Here is a 12,500-nt window from a genome sequence, read left to right as displayed (position 1 = left end):
TTCAAGTACGTATTATTTCCTGTTTCTGTGTCTGTGCTGCTCTATCTCTTCCTTTTTGCTCCGCCTCCTTTCAGCCTCCATCAATCCGATGGTTAATAAAGCTCTGATGTCTCGGGCCGTATTTCTGCCCGCCTCGTACATCACAGATGTCGCCTCTCAGAGAGAGGACGGCGGGGAAACGTGGCGCCTGCACCGTGTTCGTGTAAATCTGTAACAGTTGTCAGGAGTCGAGCTGCTCGTTGTCTCAGAGAAGTCAGGTGATTTACTCCGTCAGCTTCCCTCAAACACTTCTGCTTCACATCATCGCACAGGTGAAACAGGAGGCGTGTTGACCTTTGAACCAGTGACAGCCTCTCAGGCTCACAATGAAGCTGCTAATCAGCTGTAGTTCCTCTGATGTCCAGCAGAGGCGCACACGTTTGGTCTATGGTGAGGGGCGTGGCCTCTGTGACCGACAGGTGGATGGTGACACAGGCGGCTCGTGTTGGTGCTGTTAGAGCCCGTTGGAGCATTTGTGGTAATCTGACCAATCACAGGGCTGCTGTGAGGTTGCTGTGCTACCGGAGGCGGAGCTCCAGGTCTGCTGAATGAACTTCGAGGGTTTTGATAGGATGATACTCACAGGTATCTGTGTGTGGTGAGAAATGTTTGCTTCTGTTAGAAACCATCACACCAGCGCCACGGTGATGTTGTCCATCTTTCATATACAGTCTGTCTTGTTTACTGTGACGTCATCATCGTTAAACCGAAGACGAGCCGGTCCTCTCTGTCAGCTGCCTGTCGACAGGTGAAACGTTTCAGGAAGCTCGTTCAGCCCCAAACAAAGCGGCGCTGAGAGGTTCGCAGGCTCCTCGAGAGAGCGCAGAGGCGTGAGTCAGAGGAACGCCGTGAACACGTTTCACCTCCGATCAGAGAGGCTGATCTCTGCGGCGTCTGCGGCGTCGGGCTGAAGCACAAACTGCAGCAGTGAGTCCCCGCGGCACTGTGGACGGCCACGAAAAACGCCCGTTTGAGACGCCGCGTGAAACGCTGAGGGAGAATCGGTGATGTGAGAGCTGCCTCGGCCAATCCCTGCCCAGCAGCAAAAACACTGTAAATGGAAGACGGCAAGCCTGTTTACCAGCTTTAACCATCTCAGCCTAAACACACACGGCGGTGTGTTCATCTCCTAATCAATAGGTCCACAGTGTCAGGTAGCTCGCGCCCACTCCACAGCTCTTCAGGGCCATCGATCCATCGATCTGTGGACGCGGCGTCGGTTAGTCCGCCGCGTCCACAGATCGATCTGATGCTGTTTTCATATGCTGGTCGGGGGAGGCGTGTTTCAGCCGCTGTAATATCATCAGGTCCTCCTGACTGCAGGAACGAGCCGCAGACGCAGGCGAGAGAACGACCACAGGAAGTGAGTGGAAACATCCCAGACTGTGAAACCGGAGCTCTTGCAGGAATCTCCAGCGTCAGTGTGTCCTGGTGTCTCATTTTCATTCACGCAGATAAAATCAGACACTTTCTGCGCCTGTGGAGAAACGAGCCGTCCTTGTTTCACAAAGGCAAACGGAGCTTTTCAAAATAAAGCTGTGTTCAGTGAACGATGTGAGGATGAAAGCATGTGAAGATGAAGCTCTGGTCGGATCCGTCTGAGCAAACATCTGGTCTGCACATGTGGAATAACTCAGGTATTTCCTGCAGAAACACTTGAGTCAGTTTCCGCACGATGAACGCGGCGGCGCGTTACAGTCTGCACGCTTTCCTAACCTCATTTTGTACTTTTTCTCTGGACGTGTCAGGGATTCGCTGGAAACGCCGATGCTAATTTTTCCCTTCACACTCATTTGAGCGTGTGCTCTGCAGCACCGAGCCTTTCTCTCTCTATCACGAGGAATATTTGTTTCCTGTGAGCGTGTGCCGTCTGCAGGGACCTCCAAGCACACTTCATAAGAAAGGCTCGAGTCAGGAAGCCGCTCGCCTGGGAGCAAAACGCCGGCAGGGTGTTTGCACTCCGCCGTGCTTCCTCCAGCTCGCCCTGCGGCTGATTTGTTTACATCCATACAAACGTGCAGACGGGCTCGATGTGTTTCAGGTGTACGACGTCATCATTTAACCTAAAATCACTTTATCTGAGCTCTGTTCAGCACAGCATACCGCCGTGCAGACTCGTTGCCTAGCTGCGCCTCACTGTGGTCCACTCACACGCTCGGCGTCCTGAGCTGTCACACCGCAGACGCTGCAGGTGGTTATTTACGATGACCATCATATTGCTGACAGGAAATGATGGCGTCCTGCTCAGATGGCGGTGATGATGGAGGTGCAAACAGATGGTTTTGGTGCAAACGGTGTTTAGAGGAAGTGACACAGATGATCTCCGCCACAGCAGCGTGAACGACACGCGGCGGGCGTTGCCATGCAGACAGAGCAGAGAGGACGGGGTGAGATAAAAAGGAAGCGAGGAAGGAAACGGAGAGCAAGGCGAAGCTGTGATGCAAGAGGTGGAAAGGAGGAAGATGAGAGAGGAGCAGCAGCACAAAGACAGAGGAAGAGATCTGTGTCAGGAAGACGTGCAGCCGGGTCGGAGAGATTCACGGCGCTCTGACTCAGCACTTTGGTCACCGCAGCTTTTATGGGTTCGTCTTGTTTAAAGTCGGGGATGGATATCTGTGGAGGACCACAGCGCTGACTCTGCTGACGGCGGCGTTTTATAGGATGTTTAAAACGTCTTCCTGACGCGGCGAGGCGTTCACGTGCAGTCAGAAATGTGGACGCTGAGCATTGTTTCAGGATCAGAGAGTTTTGGTGCTGAGTCATTCCACTCGCCTGTTTTTGTCTCATTATTTTCTCACTGCTCTGCTGAAACTGAAGCTGATGGACGTGTCATTGAAACCGGAGCACGCAGAAACCTCTGCAGCCTGAAGCCGCACACCTGCCGCAGGCTGAGCTGCAGCTTCTGCTCTCAGAGGTGTTCCTGCAGAGCTGGAGGAGTTTCAGCTCCTCAAACTTCTGCTGAAAAGTAACAGATTCCCTCCGGGGAGAAGAAGGGATGAGGGAAGAGGAAGTTTAGCAGCTTATATAACTCCATGTGACGGCAGAAAATGGAGAAGCAGCTGCAGAATACTAAAGCAGGACAGCAGGAGGAGGCAGGTAGAAACATCCATGTGGTTTAACTCTTTAAAGCCGGTCAGAGCAGCACGCTCTGTTTTGCGTAATTATTTTTAAATCCCGGTAGCTCTGCAACCACGTGAGCTAGCGCAGTAACAAAAACATAATATTCCAGAAACACGCTTTGCCGATCCGATCAGCTGTTTGTAACACTTCCTACGTTGGAATAGACGTCAGCGTGAACTATCGCATGTCCACCATGACCTGCCCGAAACAGGAAGTGACGTCATTTTCGCGGAAATGTAGTTTTTTACCATCAGGGCCTCACGAGCCTATACTGGTGTTTTTAAAAGTTATGTTTGACTTTATGACTTTCTGTGTGGTTTCTGGGATGCTTAGGACTCATATTGCACTGCTGGAAATAGTTTATTTTGATGCATATGCTGCTTTTTTGCAAATTTGCATTATAATATTTATTTTCGTTTTTCCTGCAGTATATAAAAATTGGTGAATTTCAAAAATAAAACTATGAAGACACTCAAAATAAATTTCCTGTGGTGGGAAACTATTTTGTGCAACTTTTTTGTATTTACAGTTTTGAGGGATAAGCCTCTTAAATTTCTCTAACTAGAAATATATGTTAAAAAAACAAAAACGATTTTCAATTTTTTTGTAGTTTATTGCACTTTTTTGCAATTTATGTAATTACTATGCACTTAATGCAGACATATTATTAAAATCTGGGCTATAATGGTTGTATTGATGTATAGCAACTTGAAATGCTCCCAGAAATGGCTCCACAGCATGTAAACATATAATATAAGCTCTGGAGGACTTGGTTCTATGGTCGGTCTTAAAGGGTTAAAATCCAAACTGAACTCAGATATTTAGGGGGCGCTCTCAGATTCGGCCATGTTCACGCCGCTCCACCTTCCCCCCATGTCAACGACACGATCGATGAAGCATCAGTGACCCTCACAGGTCTGCCCACTTTACTGTAGCAACAACTGATGACGTCATAAAACGACAGCAGCTGGAACAGCTGGCTGGGTCGCTCAGGTGGGTGGTTAACGTTGCTCCTGCAGTCTGCATGTCTTATGCAGCACGCCGTGTCGCCTCACACGAACAAGCAGCACGCCGTGTCGCCTCACACGAACAAGCAGCACGCCGTGTCGCCTCACACGAACGCTGCGGCCTCCTCACGGCACAAACACCTGCAGCAGACACACCTGAGCGGGTCCAGGTTCAGTCCTGATGGTTCCACCGTTGCTCTGGTCGGCATCGCGGTGCCTGCTGTGTTTGGATGTGATTGACATCCCGGCTGGGAAAGGTCACATGGAGGACCGTTCATCAATGACGGGCAGCAGTGGGCGGGGCCGGCGGCACAGGTGGGCGGGGCCGGCAGTACAGGCGGGCGTGAAATTGCGCTGGAACCAAATATTTATTAGAGCCAGCAGCGTTTCCGTCCTGGGCGTGAAGTAACAGCGATGCTGTGAAAGCGCCTACGTACACATTTGTGTTCTTCAGCCGCACATGCCCGACCTGCCTCCACGCCATCAGCACCAAAACGCCATTCAGCATCAGCGGCGTTTTCTGGCTGACTGACGGAGTCTATTTCCATCCCCTCCTCCCCCGAGGCGCGCCCCTCTGCGTGAGCGAGGCGTTCAGGTGCCTGAACGCGGCTGGGATTTATAGCGACCTCCTCCTGTTCTCGCTCCTAACTTACAGCTCAGCCCACGCTGGTGGAAGCTGGAGCGAGCGCGGGGGCGGCTCGCGAAATGAAAACACTCGCAGAGGTAAATATAGAGCGACGAGGAAGCGCGAGCAAAATACTTCATAATAAATTCAGTTGAACGAATGTTCTGCAGCGCCCGCTCCTCCATAATTCATCCAACTTTTTTGGGTGGTGTGGTTTTATCTCTCTGGCGTGCAGACGGTCTGAGCGAGGAGGGAGCGCGTGCTCGCTGTGTACACAGGAAGCAGACACGTTCCCACGTGTGACGGCTTACAGCGCTGTGGGTCTGCGTGGCTGAGCTTCGGTGCTCTCGTGAAGCTGAGGATGATGTCAGAGGTGGTCCATCGCTCCCCGGCTCGGCTGAGCCGTTTGACGGTATCTTCGCGCCTGAGGTGCCGGCGCCGTCCTTCCCTCTCAGATGTAGTAAGAAGAGGAACACAGGTGTCAGAGGTCACCAGCACGTTTTACAGCGACGTGTTTTAGAGGCCTGCAGGTGACGCGTGAGGAGACGCCACCCAGAGCCCTCGGGTGGCGTCAGGCCGCATCCATCACCTGCTGGTCGATCTCCCGTGAACACACTGAGGCGTGGAGGAGGCGTCTCCGTCGCAGCTCTTTCCTGTGGCGTTCTGGGAGTGCAGTCTTCTTCACGTGCTCCCCGTTGTTCCTCTCTCTGACACACCTGGGCAATGATAACGCTGTCACATGGTTTGTGGTGAGCGTTCGCTTCATTTAAGGTTTGGGAAGCATGGAAAACGTCTCGGCGCCTCAGGAAACTCGCCGTGTTCCCTCTGTGGCTGTGACAGTGTTGCATGTTTGGTCACATGTTGTTGTAAACAGTGAACATTCACCCAAATGCCTCTTTTTGTGTGTTTGTCAGTAAGTGATGAATCCATCAGACACAAAGCGGAGGAAGAGAGTAAGACGGCGAGCAGCTGCCGGACAGCTGCCAACCAGCAGGCGTGTTGGCCGTACGGGCAGAGCGTGGTAAAGAGCTGGAAACACGCGTGCCAGATGAACTCGGCTCGGCGCGATCGGGCTGATGGATGCTTCTGTCACAGATCGCAGCAGCGTGGCAAACCCAGGATTCCAACACCTGGAAACGCTGCGCCGGCTTCCTGTCGATGCTGGCTCGCTTTTCTTGTTGTTTGGAAGAAAAGCTTTGAGCGCCGGACGCTGGCAGAGCGGCTCGGTAATAACTGCTGACAGATTTCAGATTTCCTGCTGAGCGTTTGAAGATGGCCCGTCTGTCCGACTGCCGTTAACCTGAGGCCTTTGAAGCTCAGGGTCACGTGCGAGGAAGTCGGGCGTGCGTTGGTTATGTAGCTGTGCGTGTTTGAGCAGATCAGCTGAGCGGACGCTCACACGGCTGGTAGCGAGTCGCAGCAGCAGGCACAACAGCTGCTGAAAGCGGGTCGTACTTGGATACGCGTCCCAGCTTTCCTCTCAGCATCGTCTCCATGGTGATCATTCCTGCTGCCACCATCATGACCCTCCCGAGCGATTGCTGTGGACGACCTTAGTCCTCGTGCTGAGGCCGATCCAGTCTCACAGTCAGAGGAGCGTAGGACACACACGGATGGTGTGAAGGCGGCGACATCATGGGCGTGTGCGTGCGTGAAGGCGTGACACATCAGTCAGTGAAAGCTGCTGACGGCCCGGGCGGAGACGCTCTCCTGGGATTCATCAGACGTGTCGGTGATGCGGACAGCTGGGAGGAATGCACGCCGCGTTGATTGGACTGGGAGTGTTGGGAAACTCGCTCCTGTGTTGACATGTTTTATCTTTCTAACAGCCCACTGGCGTCTGTGTGGCGAGCAGCGAGGACGGCGTTACTCTCTCCACTTTTTTGTCCCGTGTGGCTGTGAAATCCTGATTTGTTGCCTCTTTAAAAATGGATTTGAAGGTCAGGTGGAGGCGCTGGTGGTGATGGAGTCAGAGACGGTAAACAGCAGGGACAAAACGGCGAGCAGGAGACGCTGAGCGGAAAGTAAATGACTTCATTTACAGCAGCTTTACTGATACTGTGCGCGTGTGTGTTTCATGGTCACTTCTCGTCCCCGTCTGTCTTCGGGCTGGACGACCTTCCTCCCTTTAATTGGACGAGCTCCTGTGGCCTTCGCACGGAGCCGTGTGCTGCAGATGAACCATGTGACAAAATCTGATTAAATGTTGTCCCGTCACCTGTCACTGATTAAGCTCCCCGGCAACAGTAACCAGCAGCGCCGCGTCTGGCTTTGTTCGATGTTTCACCGTCCTGATTGTCGTCTCCTCCCTCTCCTTGTTCCGTGTCTGCAGGGCGGGGTTTGAGCAGGATATCGAGGGCGACCACTCGTTTCATCCGGACAGCTGCCGCGGTGAGATAAACCTGCAGGTTACACCCACAGTGCTACACCCACAGTGCTACACCCACAGTGCTACACCCACAGTGCGCATGATAACAGCTGTATGCGTGTTTGTGTGGACCGAGGGTCCTGCTTACCTGCACGGTTCCACCAGACTGGTTCTATAGAAGGTCCCCAACTCAGACACTGCAATGATCCCTGCAAACATCCATCTAGCTATTCATCCTTTCATCCATCTACTCATCCGTCCATCCATCCATCTATTCATCTTTCTATTCATCCATCCATCCATCCATCTATTCATCCATTCATCCATCCATCTATTCATCCATTCATCTATTCATCTATTCATCCATCCATCCATTCATCTATTCATCCATTCATCCATCCATTCATTCATCCATTCATCCATCCATCCATTCATCCATTCATCTATCCATCCATCCATTCATCAATCCATCTATTCATCTATTCATCTATTCATCTATTCATCCATCCATCCATCCATCTATTCATCTATTCATCCATCCATCTATTCATCCATCCATCCATTCATCTATCCATCCATCCATTCATCGATCCATCTATTCATCTATTCATCCATTCATCCATTCATCCATCCATCTATTCATCTTTCTATTCATCCATCCATCCATCCATCTATTCATCCATTCATCCATCCATCTATTCATCCATCCATCTATTCATCTATTCATCCATCCATCCATTCATCCATTCATCTATCCATCCATCCATTCATCGATTCATCTATTCATCCATCCATCCATTCATCCATCCATCTATTCAGCTATTCATCCATCCATCTATTCATCCATCCATTCATCCATCCATCCATCTATCCGTCCATTCATCCATCCATCCATCCATTCATCCATCCACCCACCCATCCATTCATCCATCCATCTATTCATCCATCCATTCATCCATCCATCTATTCATCCATTCATCCATCCATCCATCTATTCATCCATCCATCCACCCATCCATCTATTTATCCATCCATTCATCCATCCATCCATCCATCCATCTATTCATCCATCCACTCATCCATCCATACATCTATTCATCCATCCATTCATCGATCCATCTATTCATCTATTCATCCATACATCCATCCATCTATTCATCCATACATCCATCCATCTATTCATCCATCCATCTATTCATCCATCCATCCATTCATCTATTCATCTATCCATCCATTCATCCATCCATCCATTCATCCATCCACCCACCCATCCATTCATCCATCCATCTCTTCATCCATCCATTCATCGATCCATCTATTCATCTATTCATCCATCCATCCATTCATCCATCCAGCTATTCATCCATCCATCCATTCATCCATTCATCTATCCATCCATCCATTCATCGATCCATCTATTCATCTATTCATCCATTCATCTAGCTATTCATCCATCCATTCATTCAATTCAATTCAATTTTATTTATATAGCGCCAAATCACAACAAATGTCGCCTCAAGGCGACATTTTCATCCATCTACCCACCCATCCATTCATCCATCCATCCATCTATTCATGCATCCACCCAACCACCAATCCATTTCTCCATACATCCATCCTTTCATCCATCCTTTCTTTATCTATAATCCATCTTTCACCCACCTGTCCATACACACACACACACACACACACACACACACACACATTATCTCTAATCCATCAGCTCAGCTTCTGTCAGCAGGTCTGATGAGAGGGGTCTGGGTTGAACTTTCAAAATAAGAGCAGCAGCACTGTAAGTAGAAATCTGCTATGAGTAGCATGGCTTTGTTCAGTTCACTGCAAAAAAAGAGTTACCATGGCAACCTGCCCAAGTAAGGTCCATGTGTGACCATTTGTCAAAGCAACAAACAGGAAGTGTGACACTCAGGTCTATGCACAAACACAGAGAGGTACAGGAAGTGAAGTGGAGAATAAATGAGATGAATCTGTTTTATTTTGAATCTGTGCAGCTGACGTGTTGGCTACGACACGGAACCAGGAGTCCACCGCCGACTCCGCCTACGGTAAGAAACCTTTCTTCTTCTGTTGTTAGTGTTGATCAGAGGGCTGTGGGTCCTCACAGTGACCGTATAAACATGACCTTTTGTGACCTACATATGCAAACGGATTAAAGGTGTGTGTAAGGACAGGCCAGTATGAGCAGATACGTCCTGTTACCTTCTGCTTCTGACGCTAATGAAGGTCCAAGCACTGACTTTAAGATTATTCAGATGGGAGTTTGAGTGAAAAAGTCTGTCAGCGAGCGTGGAACCTGGAGGACGTGACTCTGAGGAACGTCATCATCTCCACTGCTAACGAGCTCCGGCTTGACCGTTGACGTACAGTAGCTCGTCGCGCGGTTTGACATCATTACCCTCGCTAGTTCCCAGCCCCACAGATCAAACGCAGCTGCCTGCTCTGTATTCAGGCTGCAGCTCGCCTGCTACCTGCCTGTCAGGAGTCCTGCTGGGAAGCCAGCCGGCGTATTGTCATTCAGAGCGCCGGCAGACCCACGCAGTGAATCCATTAAGGCTCCGGGAGCTGCATTACTGTGATTAAAGCCGGAGAGGGGACAGGCGTGCGCGTCGCTGATAGGCGCTCTACTTGACTTCAGCCGACTTCGTCTTTCAGGAGTGCGTTGAGTGTTCTCGAGAGGCGGCGGCGCGTCAGCAGCCACAATAGCAGTGATGAAATGGAGGAAGGTGAACGGAGCGGGTCACCGTGCTGTGAAGGCGACGGTGAATCAGGAGCAGGAGGAAGTGAGGAGATGAAGGGGCGCATAGTAAAACATCACAGACGTAATCAGGTCTGACAGGCTGAGCTCCTGTAGGCCACGCCCTGTAAGTGACTGCAAGCCACTTTGGAGCCCACCTCCACCCCAGCTGCGCTCATGATGTCACTGTTTGATGGCTGTGACTGAGTTATCACCTGCGTGTGTGCATGAAGCTGATATTAACATGTATGAGCCGTGTGTGAGTCTCCAGTGTGAACTTCCTCGTTCACACGTCAGCCTCGGCGTGTCCTGTTTGTCGAGTGAAGTTTGACATCAGCAGCATGTGAAACGTCTGTTTTTCTGAGCTGCATCCATGTTTGTGATGTTTGTGCACGCAGCAGTGCGAGCGTGATGCTGTGTGCACGCCGGCTGCGCTCAGGTGTTTGTGCACTTCAGCTCCGCCCCTCATTTGCCTCCTAAATCGGTGAAACGGCAGCAGGAAGCGAGCATAAAGCCGCAGCCTGCAGTCATGTACACACCGGGTTATAGAACAAAGACTTCCCCGTGATCGATACCCGTGTGCAGGCGACGAGCGCCGACTGACTGAAATGATTGCAGACGTAGCAGATGCGAAGCAGCGGGGACGCTGCGGCGTGCTTGCAGGGATTCGTCTCCTGACTCGAGCTAATCGTATCGTGATTACCTCTCCTTTCAGTTTCAGGGTTTATTGATGCCTGCGGGGATCGCGCCGCAGCTCGATAAACATGCAGGGTGACTCTGTCCGTGCTCGCCGCCGCGCCCGTGTTTCACACTCAGTGTGGAGCTCTGATTGTAAGAGAGCTGCTGCTGCTGCCCTGGTGGCCTGATAGCAGGCACCTCCTTCATAATGGCGTCTGAACCATTAACTTCCTGGTGTCGGGCAGCCGGGCGTGAAGGACTCAGACAACAATGAATGAGTGATGTTTGAGCACACGTTCATCCACAGCGCCACGCTAGAGTGGCTGTCGTTACTGTAATGACATCGTTTTGCAGGGAATGGTTCCCATAACAACGTTTTCTCTGCAAATTGGTTCTTTAATGTCGTGCGACGCGGCCCCGTGGACTCGCCGTGGACTCGCTGCACTGAGATTGGCCTCATGCAGCAGTGCGCTATTTTCATTAGAGGAGCGCCGGTGTTCTGGGAATCCATCCTACCTGACAAACCATCCTACCCGTTGTTTCTGCGCATGCGCACAACACGAAATTAAGTGCCAAACCATCCGTCCGATCCAGGAAATGAAGTTAGCGCGTTAGCGTGGGTCCGACAGACCGGGCTCTGGTCGGCGTTCACACACCTGTCAGGCCGACAGGCGTCACGGATGATGATGTAAAACCACGAGAACGATCATCAAACCTCTCAGCTGCTGGTTTGTGATGTCACTTTGTCCTGCTGACGGGACACGCGTGAACTCGTCCTCACCGAGAAGCGAGCGCCGCGATCGGCCGCAGACCCAAGCGGTCTGAGGGGGGTTGTGCTGCCGCGGGGAGGAGATGGCGTCCGGCGTTCTTCCATCTTTTTAATGACATGAAAGTGAGCGCTGACATTTAAAGGACGCTCGCAGCTCTGACCTGTTCAGCGTCTTATGTGACATTTGTTTGAAGGTTTTCTCAGAATCGCTTCTCTGATCCTCCAACTGCATCAGGGGCTCCCACAAAGACTGTATATAAAAGATGGAGGCTCACCTGCCTCCTGGCTCCTCCCTGTATCTGAAACCTCGCAGTACGCATCCATCAAGCTGCACCTGTAGCATGTCAGCTTCTTAGGACGGGATGGACGAACAGTACTCACAGTATTCGGGTACTCAGTACTCACAGTACTCACAGTACTCACAGTACTCACAGTATTCGGGTACTCAGTACTCACAGTACTCAGTACTCACAGTATTCTCAGTACTCACAGTATTCTCAGTACTCACAGTACTCAGTACTCACAGTACTCACAGTACTCACAGTACTCAGAGTACTCACAGTATTTGGGTACTCAGTAGTCACAGTACTCACAGTACTCACAGTACTCAGAGTACTCACAGTATTTGGGTACTCAGTAGTCACAGTACTCACAGTACTCACAGTATTCTCAGTACTCACAGTACTCAGTACTCACAGTACTCAAAGTACTCACAGTACTCAGAGTACTCAGTACTCACAGTACTCAGTACTCACAGTATTCTCAGTACTCACAGTACTCAGTACTCACAGTACTCACAGTACTCGGGTACTCAGTACTCACAGTACTCAGTACTCACAGTACTCAGTACTCACAGTACTCACAGTATTCGGGTACTCAGTACTCACAGTACTCACAGTACTCACAGTACTCACAGTATTCACAGTACTCACAGTACTCACAGTATTCACAGTACTCACAGTACTCAGTACTCACAGTACTCACAGTACTCACAGTATTCGGGTACTCAGTACTCACAGTACTCACAGTATTCGGGTACTCAGTACTCACAGTACTCACACTTCTCTCAGTACTCACACTTCTCTCAGTACTCACAGTACTCTCAGTACTCACAGTACTCTCAGTACTCTCAGTACTCACAG

At 50.7% G+C, this 12,500-nt stretch overlaps 1 protein-coding gene across 1 annotated transcript in view; it reads left to right on the top strand.

The window, feature by feature from the left end:
- LOC102794763 (semaphorin-6D-like) overlaps positions 1-9,246 on the top strand; it is a gene marked incomplete at its 3' end in the record, with an annotated part of 32,067 nt that extends 22,821 nt beyond the window's left edge. Inside the window, exons 16-18 of the mRNA XM_087837059.1 lie at positions 1-5; positions 7,124-7,182; positions 9,169-9,246. The exon at positions 1-5 is cut by the window's left edge and continues 73 nt beyond it. Of these exons, the coding sequence (XP_087693185.1) occupies positions 1-5; positions 7,124-7,182; positions 9,169-9,246 (142 nt within the window). The remainder of the gene's footprint in view (positions 6-7,123; positions 7,183-9,168) is intronic.
- Between the last annotated feature and the right edge of the window lie 3,254 nt (positions 9,247-12,500).

The sequence above is a fragment of the Neolamprologus brichardi genome, unplaced genomic scaffold, assembly GCF_056152115.1.
Source record: "Neolamprologus brichardi isolate AB-2024 unplaced genomic scaffold, ASM5615211v1 NODE_ptg000084l+_length_38058_cov_1, whole genome shotgun sequence".
Lineage (NCBI taxonomy): Eukaryota > Metazoa > Chordata > Actinopteri > Cichliformes > Cichlidae > Neolamprologus > Neolamprologus brichardi.
Note: the sequence above shows the minus strand (reverse complement) of the source record. Positions and strands in the feature narration are given on the sequence as shown.